Source organism: Podarcis filfolensis (assembly GCF_964270895.1).
Source record: "Podarcis filfolensis genome assembly, chromosome: 17".
Taxonomy (NCBI): Eukaryota; Metazoa; Chordata; class Lepidosauria; order Squamata; family Lacertidae; genus Podarcis; species Podarcis filfolensis.
Genome location: NC_139621.1, coordinates 971387 through 995760, shown reverse-complemented (window position 1 = coordinate 995760; position 24374 = coordinate 971387). Strand labels below are relative to the sequence as shown.

Here is a 24374-nt window from a genome sequence, read left to right as displayed (position 1 = left end):
GCTATGATTAAATGGGCACAAGATGTTGGACACAACATTATGTTGGCTGACTGGGAACAGTTACGGACCACAGGTATGAAGTTTACGGCATGTAATGCCTTAAGAGAGAATATAATGAAAATGATATACAGGTGGTACATGACACCAGTCAAGCTTGCAAAAATCTATCATTTGCCCGATAATAAATATTGGAAATGTAAAGAGACCGAAGGTACATTCTTTCACCTTTGGTGGACATGCCCAAGGATTAAGACTTTCTGGGAGATGATCTACAATGAAATGAAAAAGGTATTTAAATATACCTTTCTGAAGAAACCAGAGGCCTTTCTCCTGGGCGTGGTCGGCCAATCGGTGTTAAAGAAGGATAGAATTTTTTTTTCTGTATGCTACAGCAGCAGCAAGAATACTTATCGCAAAGTATTGGAAGACACAAGATCTACAAGATCAGAGCTTGTAGGGCAGCAGCTGAAGAAGGTGCAAAAAGGGCTTTCTTGTGCGTGTTTCTTGTGGCTGATTAGCTGCTCTCCCTGTGCAAAGGTCAGAGGCGCGCGCAGTTTGATCCATCTTTTAGATTTAGGGGAGCTAGTCTTAAACGTTTGTTGGGGGAAACCTAGGTTTTTTGGGGGGGGATTTATTTGTCCTGTCTTCACGCTTTTTATGATGGAGGACCGCTGTAGTCAGCCCCAACGACACGTTCTCAAGATGGAGGGTGAGGGAACAGCTGCAGCCGCCTGTGGTTCCTGCGCAATGTTTGCCATCTTGCCAAAGGTTGCAGGCAGCTTTACCTGCAGCAATTGCATGTTGATTGCCCTCTTACAAGACGAAGTCCAGCAACTGGAGGAACGTGTAGCTACGCTCCAAAGAATTAGAGAGCTGGAGCTCTTCTTGGAAGCAACAGAGCACACCGTCTCCACCAAGGAGAAGACAGGGGACTCCCGTGAGAAGGAGGCTAGTTCACCAACACAGGAGCCAGATATATGGAGAAACATGACTCAAAGAAGTTGGAGGCCCAGGGTTCGCTCTGATTGTTTAGAAATACACAATCACTTTGAGGTCCTCTCCCCTAGCATGGAAGACGAAGAGCAGACTCCATTTGAGGATCTCTCCCTCATTACAGTCGATCAGGTATATGAAGACGAGCAGCAAAGTCAGTCCTCAGGGAATGTGCAGGCGACCTTGGAACGGACAGCTCACGGAAGAACCCCGACCAGACCTAAGAGGAGGCGTGTAGTGGTGATAGGGGATTCCCTACTGAGGGGAACAGAAGCAGTGATCTGTGGGCCTGACAAGATGTCTCGGGAAGTGTGCTGTCTCCCCGGGGCTAAGATCCAAGATGTAACTGAACGACTGCAAGGAATCATAAAACCCACTGACAAATACCCCTTCCTCTTGGTTCATGTGGGAACCAATGACACTGCAAGCAATAGCCTCCAGAAGATCAAAAGAGATTACGAGGCTCTGGGCAGGAAATTGAAGCAATTAAATGCACAAATTGTCATCTCATCTGTCCTCCCAGTTGAACGACGTGGCCCAGGGAGAGAGGGAAAAATAGTGGAAGTGAACAACTGGCTTCGCAAATGGTGTAAACAGGAACGGTTTGGATTCTTAGATCACGGAATGCAGTTTCTTGAAGATGGACTTCTGGCAAGTGATGGGCTGCACCTCACAACGGTTGGGAGGAATGTTTTTGCAAAAAATCTCAGAAACCTCATCAGGAGGGCTTTAAACTGACTAATGTGGGGGAGGAAGACAGGTAGGAGTCTATCAATTGATGAAGATGATCATCCAAATGTCATAGACCGAATGGAGCAAACAGCACGCAGACCTAGTGGTGGGAGGAAAAAATCCTTAAATAAGAGACACGGGGGAATGATTAATGGACTTCAATGTCTGTACACTAATGCGCAAAGCATGGGAAATAAACAAGATGAGCTTGAGCTCTTGGTACAGCAAACTAAATATGACATAATAGGAATCACTGAAACCTGGTGGGATAAGTCCCACGATTGGAATGTAATAATGGAGGGATACAATCTATTTCAGAGAAACAGACCAGACAAGAAAGGAGGAGGAGTGGCGTTATATGTCAGGGATGTGTATACCTGTGAAGAGATCCAAGATTTAGAACCTCAAAGCCAAAGTGAGAGCATTTGGGTCAAAATTAAGGGAGAGAAGAATAATAGTGACCTCATTGTGGGAGTTTACTATAGATCCCCAAGCCAAACGGAGGACACAGATGATGCCTTCCTGGAACAGATGGCCAAGCATGCAAAAGGAAGGGAGACAGTAGTAATGGGGGACTTCAATTACCCAGATATTTGTTGGATGTCAAACTCAGCCAAGAGCATAAGGTCAAACAGATTCCTCACTGGCCTTGCAGACAACTTCATTGTCCAGAAAGTGGGAGAAGCAACAAGAGGAACAGCCATTTTAGATCTGGTCCTAACCAATGTTGATGACCTGGTTAGTGGGGTAGAAGTGGAAGGATCATTAGGCGCGAGTGAAGTTTACTATACAACGGAAAGGAGCAGCCAAGCATACTAGGACTCAATTTCTCGACTTTAAGAAAGCCAACTTCATAAAACTTAGGGAAGTGCTGGGTGAGATCCCATGGACAGTAATACTAAAAGGAAAGGGAGTTCATGATGGCTGGGAGTTTGTTAAGAGGGAGATAGTAAAAGCACAACTTCAGGCAATACCAATGAGACGGAAACATGGAGGGTGCCTAAAGAAGCCAGGGTGGCTATCTAAAGAGCTTTTAACTGAGTTAAGATTAAAAAAGGATGTGTACAAAAAATGGAAAAGGGGGGAAACCGCCAAAGAGGAATTCAAACAAATAGCCAGTACGTGTAGACACAAAGTCAGAAAAGCTAAAGCACAGAATGAACTCAGGCTTGCTAGAGAGGTTAAAAGCAACAAAAAAGGCTTTTATGGGTATGTTCGTAGCAAAAGGAAGAACAAAGAAACAGTGGGGTCACTCAGAGGAGAAGATGGTGAAATGCAAACAGGGGACACAGAAAGGGCTAAACTCCTCAATGCCTTCTTTGCCTCAGTCTTCTCTGATAAAGAAAACAATGCCCGACCTGAAGAATTTGGAGCAAATGATTCAGCAGAGGAAACACAGCCCAGAATAACTAAGGAGATAGTACAAGAATACTTGGCTAGTCTAGATGTATTCAAGTCTCCAGGGCCAGATGAACTGCATCCAAGAGTATTAAAAGAACTGGCAGATGTGATTTCAGAACCACTGGCAGTCATCTTTGAGAATTCCTGGAGAACAGGCGAAGTCCCGGCAGACTGGAGGAGGGCAAATGTTGTCCCTATTTTCAAAAAGGGGAAAAGAGAGGACCCAAATAATTACCGCCCAGTCAGTCTGACATCAATACCAGGGAAGATTCTGGAGCAGATCATTAAGCAAACAGTCTGTGAGCACCTAGAAAGGAATGCTGTGATCACCAATAGTCAGCATGGATTTCTGAAAAATAAGTCATGTCAGACGAACCTGATCTCGTTTTTTGACAGAATTACAAGCCTGGTAGATGAAGGGAACGCAGTGGATGTAGCCTACCTTGATTTCAGCAAGGCATTTGACAAGGTGCCCCATGATATTCTTGTAAAGAAGCTGGTAAAATGCGGTCTTGACTATGCTACCACTCAGTGGATTTGTAACTGGCTGAATGACCGAACCCAAAGGGTGCTCATCAATGGTTCCCCCTCATCCTGGAGAAGAGTGACTAGTGGGGTGCCACAGGGTTCTGTCTTGGACCCGGTTTTATTCAACATCTTTATCAACGACTTGGATGATGGACTCAAGGGCATCCTGATCAAATTTGCAGATGACACCAAACTGGGAGGGGTGGCTAACACCCCAGAGGACAGGATCACACTTCAAAACGACCTTGACAGATTAGAGAACTGGGCCAAAACAAACAAGATGAATTTTAACAGGGAGAAATGTAAAGTATTGCACCTGGGCAAAAAAAAATGAGAGGCACAAATACAAGATGGGTGACACCTGGCTTGAGAGCAGTACATGTGAAAAGGATCTAGGAGTCTTGGTTGACCACAAACTTGACATGAGCCAACAGTGTGACGCGGCAGCCAAAAAAGCCAATGCAATTCTGGGCTGCATCAATAGGAGTATAGCATCTAGATCAAGGGAAGTAATAGTGCCACTGTATTCTGCTCTGCTCAGACCTCACCTGGAGTATGGTGTCCAGTTCTGGGCACCACAGTTCAAGAAGGACACTGACAAACTGGAACATGTCCAGAGGAGGGCAACCAGAATGGTCAAAGGCCTGGAAACGATGCCTTATGAGGAACGGCTAAGGGAGCTGGGCATGTTTAGCTTGGAGAAGAGGAGGTTAAGGGGTGATATGATAGCCATGTTCAAATATATAAAAGGATGTCACATAGAGGAGGGAGAAAGGTTGTTTTCTGCTGCTCCAGAGAAGCGGACACGGAGCAATGGATCCAAACTACAAGAAAGAAGATTCCACCTAAACATTAGGAAGAACTTCCTGACAGTAAGAGCTGTTCGACAGTGCTGTTCGACATTTGCTGCCAAGGAGTGTGGTGGAGTCTCCTTCTTTGGAGGTCTTTAAGCAGAGGCTTGACAACCATATGTCAGGAGTACTCTGATGGTGTTTCCTGCTTGGCAGGGGGTTGGACTCGATGGCCCTTGTGGTCTCTTCCAACTCTATGATTCTATGATTCTATGATTCTATGATTCTACCCACCCAGGAAGAATGGCAGATGAAGGTGATGGACTACATGGAACTGGCGGAAATGACTGGCAGAATCCGAGACCAGGGAGAAGAGTCGGTAGAAGAAGGTTGGAAGAAATTTAAAGACTATCTACTGAAACATTGTAAAATTAAGGAATGTTAGAAGGATGCCGGAATGAAGTTATGTGGTTTTAGCAGTAATGTTATAAAGGAGTATGTAAATATGGATTGTTAACAGGTGAGAATGTAAAGTCACAATATACTAAGATAATTTATTAAGATAAAAACAAAGATGGAAAGGATTTGCTGAATTAACTAATTGAACTAGAATACAAAAAAGGGAGGTGCGAGGAGGTCAAGGAAACAAGCAAATGAAAGATAAGATGTGGAAAAATTGTCTTGTTTTTAATTGTTTTACTTTTCTGTATTTTTCTGTATTTTGCATTTTTGTTTTATTTTCTTTTACTTTTGTAATTCTTTGAAATTCTAATAAATATTATTAAAAAAAAAAAAAAAGAAAGTTGGGATCCAGGAGTGGACAGCAGCCTGACCACAGGTGAGCCGCACCAGCACCATACAAAACGCAACACAAACATTCCCAAGGTCCCCAAATACCTATGTTTGGGCTAAGGGTGGGTCTCAGGTCTAGACAAAAGTTGAAGACTACTGGCCTACCTGATGCAAAAAGGAAAACAAAGGCAAAAATAACCTAGGGCAAAACTCTAAGTCTCCCCACTGCCTTTGGATGGCAGGCACATCCTACAAGGCAGGCCCTAGGCAAGGCACTTCTGTCCCCTCCGCTCCCACCCTCTTCAAAGCAAGGCAGGCAAAAGCAGGAAGGGCACTCGGTCTGGGAGGAATTGAAGGGCCAGGGCTGCTGCCAGGAACTCACGAGAGCCGGTGCAGCAAGAGCTGATAGAGCGAGTCCCAGGAGAGCTGGTCCCGGGGCACAGACACCAGGAGCGGGTGACCAAAGAGAACCACCCCATAGTAGGTGTTGCTGTAGTCGCGGCCCTGGGTGCGCTCGCGGAGGTACACGGGGAGCACCACTGCATCTGCCGTGGCCGGATCCTCCAGTGTGGACACAGACACCTCGTATCTGGAGCGAGAAGGAGACAAAGATCCAGAGGGGGCGGGAAACAAGCAATGCCCCCCTTGCCCTCCCCCGAAAGATGAGACATGCATATTACCAGGAAGTTGGAGTAAGGCTTTGAGTGTGGTGGTGCCTGCCCCCTCCCTTGACATATTAGACAGGTGCCGCCTCCGTTGTCTTTTTGGCACCCACAAGACCTCCCTCTTTCAACAAGTGTTTTAGATATGCTGTAACCTTGCCAAAGTGGCTGGGGAGACCCAGCCAGATGGGTGTGGTGTAAATGGGTGTGGTGTTATTGTTATTGAAGTGGAGTCTGCATTGGAGCTATTTTTAACCAGTTTTATAAACAGAATTGTTTTGGCATTGTATATATATACTGAACCATTTTTCTTTCTACACTTTTCTTGTTTTACGTTCGTAACTGTTCTTTGTTTCATTTTACAGTGGTATATTTCATTGTTCTAACACACCTTGGGGCATTACAGTAAAGGGTGGGTAAGAAATCTAATAAATATCCAGAGGGCAGGCCCCGCCAGGCCTCCAGATACATTTCAGCAGCAGGCAGAAAGAATAACAGAATTGTGGCGTTGCAAAGGACCCCAAGGGCAATGCAGCATTCTGTAGCTGGCTGTATGCTACAAAGAGCCACTTCTGTCCCTGCCCAGATATGCTATTTCTAGGGCCAGTTTCAATTATCTCACTAACTCCTAGATGCCTTCCATAAGGCGCTCTTTGTACACATGAGCCCATTTCTCCAACTCTGGCCAACATCAGGTTCCACAGAGGTACTGCAAAGATGCCCCCCTCCTCAAAGAGAGCTCCTCCCTACTGGTCTTCAGGTGCAGCCAAGACAAACCCATTCTTGCAGATTCAGGTAGGTAGCCGTGTTGGTCTGACACAGTCAAAATAAAATAAATAAATAAATAAATAAATATAAATTGTCCAGTAGCACCTCAGAGACCAACTAAGTTTGTTCTGGGTATAAGCTTTTGTGTGCATGCACACTTCTTTAGATACACCTTCTTGCAGACCTAGGCATCTTCCTTCTCCAATGGATCTACTCCAACCCTCCTCCGCTGCAGCCCCCCTGCTCGCACACTCACATGAAGATGTCGTCCCGGTCCAGGATGCAGCTGAGGGATTCTTCCATCTGGTAGATCTTGTAGAAGCGGTGACTGAACACGTCAGCCACCATCATCTGAGAAAGAGAGACACACCGAGTCACCACAGAGGGAAGAAGGAACTAAGGGAACTCTTTTACTGATTATATATTTAACCAGATTCAATCAAAATCTCTAAGCAGTTTACTTAACATATGCACTAAAATTACTGATTTAAAAAATCAGATGTTTTTCTCTCTGCCCCCAAACTCACCCGCTCAGCAGGCACCTCTGTATGCTTGGAGAGGCTGTAGCAGAGATCTAGCACTTTCCCGGCCTTTGGGACAATCAGTCTGTGCTGTAAAGAAAAGAAAGGAAAAAAGGAAGTTCAACTTAGTGTTGAGAGTCTGCCTGGAACAAAGCCAGAAGCCCAAACCCAAGACAAGTTGCCGTGAGGTGACACGCTGTCTCCTTGGGGACCACCTCCCATGGCTCTCCCAAGGCTCCCTTCAGCTCACGGCCAGATACGAGCAAGTCCTGCCCCCGCCTCTGTGGTGCACCCTTGTTCACTGTCCCCAGGCAGGAAGAGTATATACAGGAAACTGCTGGGTACCAAATCACACCACTGGTTCCCTCGAGCTCAGCACTGCCAGCAGCTCTCCAGGGTTGCAAACAGGAGACATTTGAAGCCCCACCTGAAGGTGCTGGGGATTGAACCAGACTCCAGGCAGGCAAGCAAGGCATTGGCTTTCTGGTCCTTACTGCAAATCCCAGCGACTCATGCAGAAGCCCTGCTCGTCTTGCCAGGCACCTTCCCTGACTAGTTGCTTACCTGTTCGGGTTTCTTGCTGGGGTCCATGGACACGAAGAAAACCTCCATCACCCGGTCCTTGCTGATGGGCAGGGGAGCACTGAGGTAGCAGAAGGGATCAAAGGTCACCGAAACCTTGCCACATTCGGGACACACCAGCGTCGACTTGAAGAGCCCGTGGAAGATGTCGACAATGATGGAGTGGTTGCGGCGCTTGTGGTTCCGCCACGCTTCCTCCGCTACTTCCTGGGAGGGAGAAGGAAGAGCTGAAGGAAGGACAGGGCTTCCCTCTAGCAAGGGGCACATCACTGCCAAGGGGTTCCAAAATACATACACCCAAAACTCAGGCACAAGCCTAGCTGATAAATCAGTTTCTAGGACGCAAGGCTGGCAGTCAAGACCTTTGTCCTACTGCTGCCCTCCAGGGGTTTGGGGCTACAGCTCTGTGCTGGTCAGGGTGGATGGGATTGCAGGCCAAGCATCCAGAGGGAGGAAGGCTGCCTTAGAAACTGCACTGAGCTGCCTGCAAAGCACAGAAACCTCCTGCAAACCCCCTCAAGGACAGAGCTCTCCTCCAGCTTCCCTCTTGCCTCACTCTTCTCGGTAGGCTTGGAAGCCCAAGAGCAAAGCTAAGCTCCTCTTTGCCGGCTGTGGAGGCGAAGGTGGGATGTGCCGTCACCTGAGATATTGTACAGTGGTAGAAGGCTCCAGAAATTCATTAAGATTATGAACTGAATTGAACATACAATGACAGAGTATTTCCTGCATCCCACCTTCTATGGCAGCAGTAGGGGACCTGCGGCCTTCCAGTTACTGTCAGACCCCCAAGTCCCATCAGCCACTCTCCGTGTGGTCAATGGCTCAGGAATTGCTGTCCACCAGAAATCTCAAGGACCACAGGCTCCCCATCCCTGCTCAGGGCACTGCCTCAAACAGCCTCCAAATTCCATCATTCGCCAGTGAAAAAGCTTTGGCCGAGTCAGCACCTCTGTTTTCCACCGCATGTTACAGGAAGCTAGTGACCTGCTCCGTGAGGCTACACGGAGGATCAAGACTACCAAAGACTCAGCACATCACTGAACTTCCTATGGAAGCAACACACAAAGAGCATGGAAATCACAACTGAGAAGGTTGCGAGTTTGCCCAGGTTTACTCCCAATGTGCCGCATTCATTTAAAAAAACAACGCAGAAGTGGCTGGGCCCCAGAGTTGAAATCCCCAACGCTGCCAGGCCCTGTACACCCTGCTCACCTCGTCTGGCCTCCCTGCTGCATCCCTCAGCTCGATGTACTCTTTCTTCTTGACCCGGTTGAGGTCCTCATGCAGCCCGTCAAGCAGAAAGGAGAGCAGCTCCTGGGAGTCGTGCTGCTGGTAGCCAAGGAACTGGGAGGCAAAATGGCCCACTTTGGTCTGCAGGGAAGAGGAACACCAAGAGGGTGGCCTTGAGCCCCAAGGAAGATGGCAAGAGAAAGCACAATGGCGAGGAAAAGGAAGCTCACCTTGAACATGCGAGGCACGATGGAGCGGTGGTGGCCGGACCACTGCTGCTTGATGAGGTCAGCGTAGGCCTCTGCAATCTCACCCTTCATGCCCAGGGGGTTGTTGAAGTTCAGCTCATCCAGGTAGCGGTTGTTGAGGAAATACTCAGTAAGAGGGGGCACATTGCTGAGACACTGAGAGAGAGAGAAAGAGGACCATAGTCCATAGGAGGAGCAGCTCAGCAATTCCAGAATGGAACAGGTCTTGCATATCCTAAGAACCTCAGCTGCTTGTGTATTCCAAGAAAGTCTTTAGGTACAAGAGTGAAAATAAACTTCCAAGTATGCACTGAGACCTGCACAGAAGACTCATTCCCCCAAGCCAGGATATTTATCCTGGCAGTTCTTTGCTCCTTTGCTTCCTGGCGGCTCCTCAAGCAGCTCAGAGAGCATGCGGTAAGGACACAATATTAAGCAGCTCACCAGTCCGGGGGGGGGGGGGGTAAAGCTGCAGAAAGAAGATGACCACCCGAGATCTCCCGGTGTAGGGCAGTAGACAAATTTAATAAATGGTAATAGCAATAATAACTGGAGAACTGCTTCAAGTCTTTCCAGCAGACAGCAAGTTTTGCTATTTTACTCCCCACTAGTGGGCAGACAGAGAACTGCAACAGTGCACCTTGCTAGAGAAAGAGCTCAAGCAAAACCCTCCTTTTGGCCGAGGGGCTCAGCCTCCAAGCAACAGCCCCCCCTCCAAGCCTCCATTTTTATTTACTGTGCTCATGTCCTACAAGGAGCTCAAGGCAGAGTCTGCTGCTCTTCTCCCCACCAGCCTCCATTTTTATTCCCACAGCAACCGGAGTGAGGTGGGTTAGGCGTTAAAGAGACAATGACTGGTCCAAGACCACCTGGCGAGCGCCACGGTCGAGTGGGGAATTTGAACCCGGGTCTCCCTGGCCCTAGTCCACCCACTTAACCAGCTATGCTGTCCTGGCTTTCAGCTCTGCACCTGCCACAGCCTGCGCCTCATACCTGCAAAGCAGAGTTCATGAAGCAGGTGTTGCCTAAGTTGGTGAGACCGCAGACGCCAGGCTGGCCCTGATAGAGTTCCTCATCCTCGAGGGAGTTCTTCCTGGGGGGGGGGGGGGAGAGGGAGACTGAAGAAGGGCAGCGGGAGGATGAGGCCCAGGGTCAGGAGCCAGACCGCAGTGAATCCCACAGCACAAGTTGCAGTTAACTCTTTAATTGCAAAAACACATTTGGCACAGGAGTGTCAGGCCTAATGAGCACAGCAGCGCATCTCCAGTAGGTTTTGCCTGCATGAAGCCAACACTGAGACAGAAGGTCCCCACCTCTCTCAGCTGCCTAAGCCCCCTCCTCTCCAGGGTTTCCCCCAAGCAATTGGAAACTGTGCCGGCGTGAAGCCAACCTCTCCTCCACCCTCTTCATGCCTCTTCTGGTTCTGGGACACCAGGGGGAGGGGCTGCACCAGGAGGAGGAGACCCCCCCCAGGTTCCTTTTTATTACTTTTTTATCATTTTCATTTTTTTACAACTTTAAACAGATAGCTTTAAGTCCAAATACAAAACATACATTTATCGTTGATTTCCCTCCCACCCCCATCCGTGGTTCATTTTCTTTTCTACTACATATTCTATTCCGCCGCCACCCCCCCCTTCTCATTTTTCCAATTTTATATCAATATATTTCTTACTGCCGAATTTATTCTAATGCTGTTAACATTTTAATATGTTTATATTTTTTTTCAAATATATTTTCCAATCTTCCTTAAAAATTCTTTCATCCTGATCTCTTATTTCTATATATTCTGCCAATTTCATCTGCCATTCTTCCTTTGTTGGTGTCGTGCCCTCTTTCCATTTCTGTGCAGACACCAAGGGTGCTGCTGTAGCTGTGTACACAAAGAAATTTTGAGACCCCCTGGATTCTTCACCAGCTGGACTCTGCTCTGCCTCCGAGTCTGGACTGCTCTCTGCCACAGACTCTCCCTGTTCACTAAGACCTGTTATACCCCTTCAGCTTCCACCACCTGCTCTTCCCAGTCTCCTTCCTCTGACCACGCATTGTCGTCCCACCACAAATCTCTGGGCTATGAGCCTTCTTCCCTTGGGGGCTCTCCAGCTGGTTCCTCCCATGACATCCATGACACCCGACTATCTGCTGGAACAAACAACAGCCAGAGAACAGCAGCACCTGCAGCCTCCCACAGTTCAGGCTCAATCTGCTCCTGAGATGCAACAGCCTCTCAGGCAGAGAGGCAGACTCTGAAAGCGTTGAGGAAAGCCAGGTGCCCCACTTTGGAGCTGTGCAAACACCACATGCAGGTACTCACATGATATGTGGTCTAGAGCTGGGCCAAGTGCCGTCCTTACTCCTGGTCTCCATTACCACCACCTGGCAGGAGTGCAGGTGCCAGCAGGGGGAGGGGAGAAGGGACAAAGGAAGGAAGGAAGGAAGGAAGGAAGGAAGGAAGGAAGGAAGGAAGGAAGGGCTGGATTAACTGCCATGTATCTGGACAAGCGTCTCCGAGGGGCTCATAATAGAAGCTGCCATTCCTTCAGTCCAAAACAGATGGGCCCGGAAAAAGCCAACTGGTGGCAAAGCATCTCAACGCACTCGTATACACTTTAAAACTGTTTAACTAACTCCAGCACACTTTGTTTTTAAAAAAGGGAAATGGGGCAGTGAGGGAGAGGTGCTAGCGCAGGTGTCTGTCTGAAGGCAACTGATTCTTCTTCTTTTTTCCCCCTCAGCCTCATCTCCCTCCATCACTCCTCCCAGTTTTGTGTTGTTGGTTTTTAATGGCAGGAACAGCAAGAGGGTATGGGCTGGTTTTAAATCAAGCATATGCGATGGACTCTTCTCTGTTCTTTATTAGCATCCAGTGTAGCAGAGGGGAAGACAACCCAGGATCCAAGTCCAGGTCAGGCTAGCCTGTGGCTTGTGCAGGAATCATAGAATCATAGAGTTGGAAGAGACCACAAGGGCCATCGAGTCCAACCCCCTGCCAAGCAGGAGGGGAACTGGCTAGAGATTCTGGAAGGCTGAGCTTAAACACAAATGCTCCTCATTATGGTGTCAAAGCCTCACACAGAGGCTCCACACTGGGGACCCCAAGAGGATATGAACCCATCCTTCCTATCCCACCAGGCTGCTTTTCCCTCTAGCCCAAGCTGACCAGTGAGCTCAGAGCAGACTAGGCCAACTGGCCGTAGCTCTCCAAGGCCAACTCAAACCCTTGGACTCAGGTGTGGAAAATCTTGCTGAACTGCAATGCCCATCCCTCTTGGCCCTCCTGGCAGTGGTTGGTGGCAGTTCTGGTTCAGCAACATCTGGGCAGAGGTTCCTCACACCTGCTTTGCATGGACACGCCAGGGATGGATCCTGAGATCTTCTGCCCGCAAAGCAGCCCCAGACCCTGGCGATAGGAGCGTTACCTGCCCTGAACTGAGGCAGGCATCCAACACCGTCATCTGCAAGTTCCGTAGCCGCTCACATGAGCCGTCTGAGTTTTTCACCCACAACCTTGTCTCAGCCTCTGCTGGAACGGAAAACTGGCGTCGTGCTTCCTTCAGCACCGTTTCTAGGTGAGGGAAAGAGGTTGCTTTATTTATTTATGTTTAAAATAGATATGTGACCAGTGCTTTTTTCTGGAGGTATATACCCCTAAACATTTTGTGAATCTAACAGAAGAAACTAAAAATTAATTTTTTTAGTTTCTTCTCTAGCACAGTGAATCATCAGTTCTGTTGCCCCCCCCCCCCCCATGGCAGCCTCATTTCCTGTCATGGTGTTTCCTGAGTCTCAGAGGGAAGCGAGCGTTTAATGTGTGAAGCAGGAGTTGGAATCTAGCACCTCATGGCAATGTGGAAGTTACTGTGAGCTGTCAGCTGTGTAATATGAGGTAATGCATGTTCTTTGTACTTTTGTCTAATTTAATGTATTCATTTTTCCCAATTTGAACCACAAAATGGATTTTCTTGAGTGAAAATGAGTGTACCCCTAAACATTTTTTTAGGGGGAAAAGCACTGTACGTGACCAAAGGAGAAATGGTCCCTCTGTGAGAATCCTGGCCTTATTCCTTCTCCTCACAGCCTGTCTTGTCTCCACCATCTGGGTCCTTACCGATAACATCCATTCGGCTAAACTGGGCAGTGACAGGGTTGTCCATGTCACTGTGCTGGCAAAGGTAAAGTTCCACCAGGTAAACCTCCACTTTCTGCATGCTGGAAAGATCCACCACCTGAGAAGGAAGAATCAGAACTGCATCCGTCAGTAAGAGACCATGTACCATTAAAGGGGGGGGGGGGACCTGAAGCAATGCATTTCTTCTCTGCCAACACCAAGGGATCCTTGAGGAACATCAGTATTTCTGAGCAACGTGGAATACGTTGTTCTGTTGGACTCTATGACAGGAAAGCACGTGTCTCCACAGTGAGTTTCAAGCTCTCATGGCTGTGGGGCAAAAGACTGAAACTGTGCAGGGAGTTTCTGCTAAAAGCTCAGTAAAACTTCACAGCCCAACTCCATGTGCCTTTTTGCTCAGAGGTGATACTGCCCCACAATCTGAGCTGAGGTAAGCACAGGACTGCAGCCTTTAAAGCAAGGGGAGCTAAGGTCCGGAGAGAGAGAGAGAGGGAGAGAGCCCACTGTGCACCAAAAGGGAACAAGCAGAGCACTTGCTAGGATACTGGGCTCCACCAGAGAGCAGGAATGGCTCCAGAGGGGGCTGTGTCCAGTTAGTCTCTCTCCAGCCATGACCTCAACAGGCCCGCCAATCTTTTCAGCGCCCCCTGCAAAGCAGGGCCGCTGGCCTAGATTGAAGGGACGTGGTAAAAATTTCTGAGAGAACGTTTATGAAGAACGCCGAAGGAACCTATGCTGCCCAGGGGTTGCCAACCTTTTGGCACCCATTGGGGCACCTGCAAAGCACCAGAAGTGACATGAGCACCGCGTGCGGGAAACGCCCTTGCCCCTGGGCCAGAGTTAGGTTTGCAAAAAGCCACCAGCTGGCCAAAGGCTCCCTCTGGGTCTAGTTCCAGCAAGGGGAGGGCATGGGACTCTCTGGGTGCCGGGGCAAGCCTCTGCAGGCCCATGTGCACCTGCAGGCAGCACTGGGGATCAGTGATAAAGCACACTTCCAGTTAAAATTCTCCTTATTCCACACAAGACAGCTGCTGTCACACAGAAAGTCCTGCAGCCTCTCCTCACATTCCTGTCACACTCTTGGTACAGTGGTACCTCGGGTTACAGACACCTCAGGTTACAGATGCTTCAGGTTACAGACTCCGCTAATCCAGAAATATTATCTCGGGTTAAGAACTTTGCTTCAGGATGAGAACAGAAATCGCACAGCGGGAGGCCCCATTAGCTAAAGTGGAACCTCAGGTTAAGAACAGACCTCCAGAACGAATTCAGTTCTTAACCCGAGGTACCACTGTACTCTATAACCAGTGCTCCCCCCTCTAAATAAATGTTCAGGGGTTTTCTCATTTTCCTACTCATATTGAAATACTGCCCCTCAATGAGGCCAAACTTGGATTCACAAAATGTTTAGGGGTACGCATACTCCTGCGTCCCCCCAGAAAAAGAGCACTGTCTATAACCTAAGCTAAATGGCCTGTTCTTACATCCTGGCAAGTGCTGGCCATTACAATGGCTGGAAAGCAGGCAAAGAATGAGAGCTTCTGCGTTGGGAGCAACCTGAGCTAAGGGTGGAGATGCCAGACAGAGGCAGCCAGACATCAGTTTCCAAGGGCTGAGGGTCCATTAACCTCAAAGAGGGTCTCCAGGGACTTTTCTGCATAAGAGTGAATGGAAAGCACTTGGGTGCACAGGGGAAAATAAAGGCTGACCTCAGGGATACCTTTGGCGTGGGGACTCTGCCAGTTGCTGAAACACCAAGGCTCTTGGGCAGCCCTCTCTCCACTGAGAACCAAGGGAAGTCCCAGCCAGGGGGCACACCTACAGAGTGTGACTGTATGGAGGAAACTGGGAACAACCTGTGGCCAGCCAGACGTTGTAGGAATCCAACACACAACCAATTGCTCAGGGATGTGATGGCAGCTGGGAATCCCAATATCAGGAGCACAGATTCCTCAACAGTCCATGCTCTCCAAGCTACAAACTTCTCACCTTGCGTTCAATGGCTGGCTGGTCATGCTCAAGGCCATACCAGGTCACCAGCTTGTTCCAGACCTCCTCTGGCACCAGAATGTATTCCTCATGCTCCACCAGTCTATCCTTCAACCGGTACGACTCTGTATCTGGGAGGATGGAAGGAAGGAAAAGGGCTTGAAATCCAACAGGGCCGTCTGTCTGTGGAGAAGGAGAAAGGCTGGCACAGGACCTTCATCAGCAGAACTCCCTGCTGTAAGAAGGGAAAGCTATTTCTCAACTTCCAACACATTTCCCCTTCCATGATACAGCAACTGCATCAAGGAGCCAGCTCTGGGATGGAAAGCCAGATGAACAGCTGACTGGGCATCTTTGGATCTGTTGCTACATCTTAGCCCACTCTACCCCACAGGGTTGTTGTCTGGATAAAATGAATGACATTCTGGGCTCCTTGGAGGATGGGGGTAAAAATGACATAGTGCTGGTTTTCATCTAGCCGTGCTGCCCTGGGAACGTATGTCTAGGGAAGAAGGAAAGAATCTCAAAATAAAATAATAGGACAGAGGAAGCTGTACCTTCAAAGAGCTCAGCATTGTTGATCCGTCCAGGGAAAGAGATGGAGTTTTGATCTCCAGATTCCACGTATGCTCTCCACTGTTTGTACCAATGATTCTCCAGCAAATACCTGTGGGCAAAGAAACATCAAGTTCAAATCCAGAACCACACCAGTGTGCATAAACATAAGCAGGCAAGTCTCCCTCCATCCTCCAGCCCAAACAGGGTCAGGAAGGATGCCTCCTCCACAAGGAAAGCTAAGGTCTCGATCCAAGGCCTTGCAACTGTGCCAAATACTGCATACATCTGCTTGCAGCTTATCAGTCCAGACAACTGAGAATTCCCACTATTTTGATTGAAATAGCAAATTTCTAGTCCTCTTGACCACAGAGATAAGCTTTAAAAAAGGTAACGATCACACCATCCAAAGGCTCAGATAAGGAGGAGGCAGGTCATGGCTCCCTTCAGCTGCAACCGCTCTTTGCAGCTTCCTGTCACAGACCCAGTACCAGCTCGCCCAGGTCTGCTAATATCCACTTCCCTAGACTATGGAAGTAAAGATGGGCAACACAGTCACAGCTTCGACTGAAAGCAAACAGGTGTGCCTAAGAAATCGTAAGTTATTTCTAGGCCCATCGTCTAAAAATATTTAGTTAAGTAAACACCTTGAACCAAACTATGGCTTAACTTAAATATATACGTACATATTACCCACACTTCAATCTATGTGCTTTGTTGCAATGCGAAAGAATACACAAGGTAACTTTTGCTTATTAAATTGTGAATTGCCACATCATTAGAAGGAAAGGCCCTCACTTGCAGCCCCCCAGAATAAAAGAACCCCTTCCAGTTGCTCCTGGTTCAAATATCAAGTTAGCCAAGAATTTACCAGGCAAGCCCCTGCCATTCAGTCTCAACCCCAATCCTACAATTTGCAACTACTGGATAGAAATGACCATTCCTCACACCAGGGGCAGGGCAACGGCGGTCCCTCCAGACATCAGCTGCCATCACCCTGACCAGCATGGCCAATGCCCTGCAAAAACTGGAATTTTAGCCCAGCCAAGACCCGGAGGGCACACATTTCCTCATCCCATTTTGCAGGGTCACTGTGTAAGAATTAGACTGCAATCCAACACTCACCTACCTGGGAATAAGCCCCACTGAACTCAGCAGGACTTCCTCCTTAGACATGCAGAGTATTGTGCAATGTATAAGAAATACTTGGGACGTTCGAAATAAGAGTCTTTCTATTAAATGGATTAAATCACGTAGCCTCAATTATTTGCATAATTTATTCTTGCATTCAACTTGCAGATGTGGATTGTCTACAAAAGTCAGTTTTAATTTTCTGCTTGGCAGTAAACCTTGGCAGAAAAGCCTGCATTCCACCCCAAGGTGGTTGATTTTATATTACCCCTTTATACCACCATAGGGTCAGCTCAGACCATGAAATATGTGTCCCATCCTGAAAAACAGTTCCCTCTCTTATTGCCCTGGGGCACTATATTAAGAAGTCCACAGAAGGGAACAGGCTATCACCTTAACACCAGCCGCACGATGGCAAGGAGCAACCTGACGGCAGCGGAGCCTCCGCCTCATAGAATCATAGAGTTGGAAGAGACCACAAGGGCCATCGAGTCCAACCCCCTGCCAAGCAGGAAACACCATCAGAGCACTCCTGACATATGGTTGTCAAGCCTCTGCTTAAAGACCTCCAAAGAAGGAGACTCCACCACACTCCTTGGCAGCAAATTCCACTGTCGAACAGCTCTTACTGTCAGGAAGTTCTTCCTAATGTTTAGGTGGAATCTTCTTTCTTGTAGTTTGGATCCATTGCTCCGTGTCCGCTTCTCTGGAGCAGCAGAAAACAACCTTTCTCCCTCCTCTATGTGACATCCTTTTATATATTTGAACATGGCTATCATATCACCCCTTAACCTCCTCTTCTCCAGGCTAAACATGCCCAGCTCCCTTAGCCATTCCTCATAAGGCATAGTTTCCAGGCCTTTGACCATTTTGGTTGCCCTCCTCTGGACACGTTCCAGTTTGTCTCAGCCCCAATCCTACAATTTGCAACTACTGGATAGAAATGACCATTCCTCACACCAGGGGCAGGGCAACGGCGGTCCCTCCAGACATCAGCTGCCATCACCCTGACCAGCATCTTCCAGTCACATCTCTGGCGGCTCAACACAAACCACAGGGCCATAAAAGGGGTCGGCACAATCGTAAATACATATTTGGTGCGTTGTAAGCAGACCACCTCGAAGTTTCCACCCTTTTCACAGAGGAAACTTTGTTCTAGCAGCAGCATCAAGGTTTGGACCCCTTCCTCATAATATTGCCTTGGACATTAATGTAAGTTCAAGTGCAGAATGCTCAGCTTCCATCCTTTTGTGACTGTGCAAGGGTCTCTGGACATTAAGGAAAGCAGGTGGGGTAAGGGGAAGACCCCCCCCTCTGCTCTTCCCTACATCCAATGGCATACTCTCACTGACTGAGCTCAGCCCTGGGTGGTTCCTCCATCCAGGCAAGCTCTATGGGGCCAGGAGGAATGGGAAGGGCTGAGGAGGGGGAACCCAAAGGCAAGATCACAGCTTGCAGGTGTTATGCTGGCTCAGCATCCAATGGCACAGTCCCACTGAGAACCTGGGAGCGACACCATCTGATAAAGCCAGCATCCTTGAAATTCCTCAAGGCTTTGGCCCACAAGGAGAAGCAACACATGAAATGAAAGCATGCCTTTTAGTTAAGACAGACATCAGCCCAGCAAAGAGTTCTATGTAGCTAAAAAGCCTGCCAAGTCTAATATATGGTCTCTCTTTCCTTTGCTCATGATTTCAGGCCCAGACTAGTTCTAACTCAAGATCAATGAAGACCATTAATTGGCTGGGAAACATTTTTAATGCTAGGAAAAAGTTCTAAGTTCTTCTCAGGCTGGGGAAACCCTCAGGCCTACCACAGTGGGACAAATCTTAGGAAGGAAAGGGCAGAACAGCTTGTTGAAAGCAGTTCAACGCCCCCCCCCCCCCCCGTGAGAGTCTGCACCAGCTTCCCAGGGAGCTACATATTGATCATGACACTCATTCACTGCCATGCAAGGCTGGCTCCTCCCACTAGTGAGTCATGGGGAGGAAATTAAATGGGGGACCAAACTGGATCTGTGCAAGCAGTAACTGCAGCAGCTTTCTTGTCTCAGCCCACTGTGTGAGCAGGAGCAGAGGGGAGAAACAGCAGGGGAGCCTGTGCAGAATGAAGGGCACAGGAGAGGCGTAGAGAGCTTTAAAAAACAAGGACTAGATCAGTGGTTTTCAACCTTGTGGGGTCCACAGCTCCCTCGACCAACCACATTCTTTCTGCAGCTCCCCTGTGGAAGCCACTTACCCTGGGGTTCCAGTACAGAACGTGCATTAAGTGGGGACTTCCCCATTCTGCCCTGCCCCTTTTTGGAGCCACTTTTGGACACGTGCATGTGGGAATACAAGTGTCAATGAGAACCCAAGCAAACATGTAAAACTAAGGAACTGAAGTTGAGGAGGATTCTTGTTTGTGTGTAGGGAGGGGGAGATTTTAAGAAGATCAACAGTCAGGCAAAAAATTTTCCCCACTTTTTTTGCCATTGTTTTATTTCAGGAAGATAATGGGCTGCAAGTTAAAGGTGTCGACTCCCCCGAATGTTCCTCAGAGAGAAAAATAATGCAGGAAGATATGGGCTGCAAGTTAATGAAAGGATGCCACCCACCCCCCGGGCTCCCCTGAATGTTCCTCATGTCACCCCAGGGTGCCACAGCACACTGGTCAAAAACCAATGGACCAGAAGCTTGAAGCTGGTATGCAATGTGAACCGACTTACTTGTCCCACACTTATCTCATTTACGCTGCAATCCTATGCACACATTTACTAGGAAACAAGCACTTTTGAACTCAGTGGGATGACTGGCTTCCAAGTAAAGGAGCGTGAGATTGGACTACGCACCTCATGGAACTGTAAAGTTTGAAGGGACCCGAAGATCCTCTACAACTCCCTGCAATGAAATGAGGAAGCTCTGCCTTTCTGCTCTGTGACAACCGAGGTGGTTTGTTTCACTACTGGGGCTGTGGTTCCCCAACTGTCTTCCCCAAGACACAACTGCATGCTAGTTGGCACAAAACAGGTTGGAGAGGTAAGATTTCTCTAAACCCCATCTAGGAGAAAAGTAGGTGCAGCTGACACAGGGAGTCTAGATTCGGTGACAAAAACAGGAAGTTTGCCAGTTTATCGAGAGTGAAACTAAAACTCATTCCACAGAAGATAAAGCCACACAAGGATACAGAAGACCGCCAAGCGCTCATGCAAGAGAGACAGGGGCTGCTACCAAATGAGGCTGGCCTTGTAGGTGGGGCAGCTGAGAAACCGAAACTTCACTGCACTTGGATGAAGCCACTAAGAGGGCGGAGGGGGGGTAAGAAAGCTTTGGAACCAACCCCACAGCATGTCTATGGGGGATCACCCACCTCCAAAACTAAGGTAGCCCTTAAAAACAACAACTCAGTGCTCCTTGGGGGGGGGGGCAGGAGCAGCTCTCTCCAACAGTAACTCCATGCTAAGTACCTATTGAAATTCTTTCTGACACAGACACAGAAGTCTTTTCTTGGGGTGGGGATCACCAAGGTCACCTCAATAATCCTGCTACACAAGAAAAAACAAAGGGGGGAGGGAGGTGACTGGTTTTCAATCACATAGTTGTTTAGAAATATTTGAATGCTACAGCAAAGCACACATATTTTGGCAAAGAGTTTAGAACCACGAATTCTTTTTTTTTTTTTAAAGGGGAAAAAAAGCCATGTAGGAAGAGTGGGTCGCATTCACGAAATCCACTGATGTAGTTGGAGTGTCTACCCAAGACACAGGAAGGAACAGAAGAAAATGAATTAAACAACCAAACGCCAAGATGCCAAGTTGATTCAGAGCAGCCATTGCCTCCCAAGAGGAAAAAGGGGAATAGCATTTTCGTTCCGGAAGTGAGCATGTCAGCAGTATGAGAAATGTGCTCCAGAAGAACTTGAGGCTTTTGCTTCCCTCGGAGACGAAGGGAGCCGAAGCAGCGCGTCTGAAGGGAGTAAATCCCGCGAGCTTCCCGGGAGAGGAAATGCTCCGCGACGCCCGCCGGCCGGGCAGCCCCGTCCCGCCCCGAGGAGGGAGGCCTCCCGGGAGCCCGGCGGGGCTCTTCCGAGGAAGGAGCTCAGTCGCCCCGTCCGAGGGAGGGGACTCAGCGCCGGTTCCCGGAGGGGTCTCCTCGCGAGGAGCCTCCGCCCCGCCCCGCTCACCACTTCTCTCCGGCGCGCAGCGGGCGCTCCCTCCCGGGCTGCTCGGGCCCCTCGCCCTCCACCTGCCGCCGCTGGGCCTCCAGCCCCGGCAGCGCCGCCGCCGGCAGCCCCCGCTCCGCAGCCATCGCCGCCTCCCGCCCGGAAGCCCGTCGAGGAGGCGCCCGGCTCCCGCCGCCACGCCCCCCCGCTTCCGCCGGCCCGAGAGGTGTGGCGGGGAAGGGGAGGCGGGCCGGCGCCATCTTGAGGGCGGCGTCCGTGACGAGCGGGGCGGGGACTCGGGCCCGGCCTCCTGGCTGCCCCGTCTCTAGCCGAAAATGGACGCGGCCTCTTTTTCTCCGTGTGCCGGGTGCCGTCAGAGAGAAAAGTAAAGGGGGCGCGATGCATTCTCTTCCGCAAAACGAGGCCCGTGTCTCAGGGCGGAAGCTTTTGCTGCCATGTTTGTTGAGGGCATGTTCCCTGCGCTAGCCCGTCTGAAGTCAACCATCTTTGGTGCTGGTAAATGTGCGGGGCGGACAGAGACGCCATCTTGAGAGTGGCGTGTGTGATTTTTTTCCCCCTTTCCAAACCTTAGGTCCTCATCTGTTTAGTCGTTTAGTCTTGTCCGACTCTTCGTGACCCCCTGGACCAGAGCACACAAGGCACTTCTGTCTTCCACTGCCTCCCGCAGTTTGGTCAAACTCATGCTGGTAGCTTCAAGAACACCATCCAACCATCTCATCCTCTGTCGTCCCTTCTCCTTGTGCCCTCCATCTTTCCCAACATCAAGGTCTTTTCCAGGGAGTCTTCTCTTCTCATGAGGTGGCCAAAGTATTGGAGCCTCAGCTTCACGATCTGTCCTTCCAGTGAGCACTCAGGGCTGATTTCCTTAAGAATGGATAGGTTTGATCTTCTTGCAGTCCATGGGACTCTCAAGCGTTTCCTCCAGCACCAGAATTCAAAAGCATCAATTCTTCGGCGATCAGCCTTCTTTATGGTCCAGCTCTCACTTCCATACATCACTACTGGGAAAACCATAGCTTGAACTATACGGACCTTTGTTGGCAAGGTGATGTCTCTGCTTTTTAAGATGCTGTCTAGGTTTGTCATTGCTTTTCTCCCAAGAAGCAGGCGTCTTTTAATTTCCTGGCTGCTGTCACCATCTGCAGTGATCATGGAGCCCAAGAAAGTAAAATCTCTCACTGCCTCCATTTCTTCCCCTTCTATTTGCCAGGAGGTGATGGGACCAGTGGCCATGATCTTCGTTTTTTTGATGTTGAGCTTCAGACCATATTTTGCGCTCTCCTCTTTCACCCTCATTAAAAGGTTCTTTAATTCCTCCTCACTTTCTGCCATCAAGGTTGTGTCATCTGCATATCTGAGGTTGTTGATATTTCTTCCGGCAATCTTAATTCCGGTTTGGGATTCATCCAGCCCAGCCTTTCACATTATGAATTCTGCATATAAGTTAAATAAGCTGGGAGACAATATACAGCCTTGCCATACTCCTTTCCCAATTTTGAACCAATCAGTTGTTCCATATCCAGTTCTAACTGTAGCTTCTTATCCCACAAAGAGATAGGGTGAGGAGACAGATGAGGTGATCAGGCACTCCCATTTCTTTAAGAACTTGCCATAGTTTGCTGTGGTCGACACAGTCAAAGGCTTTTGCATAGTCAATGAAGCAGAAGTAGATGTCTTTCTGGAACTCTCTAGCTTTTTCCATAATCCAGCGCATGTTTGCAATTTGGTCTCTGGTTCCTCTGCCTCTTCTAAATCCAGCTTGCACTTCTGGGAGTTCTCGGTCCACATACTGCTTAAGCCAGCCTTTTAGAATTTTAAGCATAACCTTGCTAGCGTGTGAAATGAGTGCAATTGTGCGGTAGTTGGAGCATTCTTTGGCACTACCCTTCTTTGGGATTGGGATGTAGACTGATCTTCTCCAATCCTCTGGCCACTGCTGAGTTTTCCAAACTTGCTGGCATATTGAGTGTAGCACCTTCACAGCATCATCTTTTAAAATTTTAAATAGTTCAGCTGGTATATCATCAATTCCACTGGCCTTGTTATTAGCAGTGCTTTCTAAGGCCCATTTGACTTCACTCTCCAGGATGTCTGGCTCAAGGTCAGCAACCACACTACCTGGGGTGTACGAGACAGCCATATCTTTCTGGTATAATTCCTCTGTGTATTCTTGCCACCTCTTCTGATGTCTTCTGCTTCTGTTAGGTCCTTACCACTTTTGCCCTTTATTATGGTAATCTTTGTACGAAATGTGCCTTTCATATCTCCAATTTTCTTGAACAGATCTCTGGTTCTTCCCATTCTATTGTTTCCCTGTATTTCTTTGCACTGCTCGTTTAAGGCCTTCTTGTCTCTCCTTGCTATTTTCTGGAAATCTGCATTCAATTTCCTGTATCTTTCACTATCTCCCTCGCATTTTGCTTGCCTTCTCTCCCCCGCTATTTGTAATGCCTCATTGGACAGCCACTTTGCTTTCTTGCATTTCCTTTTCATTGGGATGGTTTTCGTTGCTGCCTCCTGTATAATGTTACAAGCCTCCATCTATAGTTCTTCAGGTACTCTGTCCAAATCTAAATCCTTAAACCTGTTCCTCACTTCCACTGTGTATTCATAAGGGATTTGATTTAGATTGTATCTTACTGGCCCAGTGGTTTGCCCTACTTTCTTCAGTTTAAGCTTGAATTTTGCTATAAGAAGCTGATGATCTGAGCCACAGTCAGCTCCAGGTCTTGTTTTTGCTGACTGTATAGAGCTTCTCCATCTTTAGCTGCAGAGAATATAATCAATCTGATTTTGATGCTGCCCATCTGGTGATGTCCATGTGTTGTATTGTTGGAAAAGCGTGTTTGTGATGACCAGCTTGTTCTCTTGACAGAACTCTATTAGCCTTTGCCCTGCTTCATTTTTGAACTCCAAGCTGGACTACAACTCCTATCATCCCTGACCACTGGTCCTGCTATCTAAGGATGACGGAAGTTGTAGTCCAACGGCAAATGGTGACCCTGGGCGGAGAAAGGCAGAGCTTAAACAGAGATGGAGGAGGCTGGCTCTTTGCATTTGCTATGCAAATAAAACTATTTTTAAGGGGGGGGAACCCTCACCAATTTCTTGCTCTTTTGAAAAGGATTGCGGAGCAAGTACTTTTGGGTAAGTATAGAGAT

General features: G+C 48.5%; 2 protein-coding genes across 3 annotated transcripts in view; one reads left to right on the top strand and one right to left on the bottom strand.

The window, feature by feature from the left end:
* USP11 (ubiquitin specific peptidase 11) overlaps positions 1-21612 on the bottom strand; it is a 33559-nt gene extending 11947 nt beyond the window's left edge. Inside the window, 14 exon segments of the mRNA XM_083592106.1 lie at positions 5620-5826; positions 6924-7018; positions 7195-7278; positions 7753-7977; positions 8983-9141; positions 9231-9404; positions 10242-10341; positions 11563-11624; positions 12668-12813; positions 13357-13474; positions 15367-15497; positions 15924-16033; positions 21214-21515; positions 21517-21612. Coding sequence (XP_083448232.1) covers positions 5620-5826; positions 6924-7018; positions 7195-7278; positions 7753-7977; positions 8983-9141; positions 9231-9404; positions 10242-10341; positions 11563-11624; positions 12668-12813; positions 13357-13474; positions 15367-15497; positions 15924-16033; positions 21214-21515; positions 21517-21597 — 1994 coding nt within the window. The 5' untranslated portion in view covers positions 21598-21612.
* The window catches only part of LOC310752274 (uncharacterized protein), a 311176-nt gene that overhangs the window by 189512 nt on the left and 97290 nt on the right, over positions 1-24374 (top strand). The gene's annotated exons all lie outside the window — the stretch shown is intronic.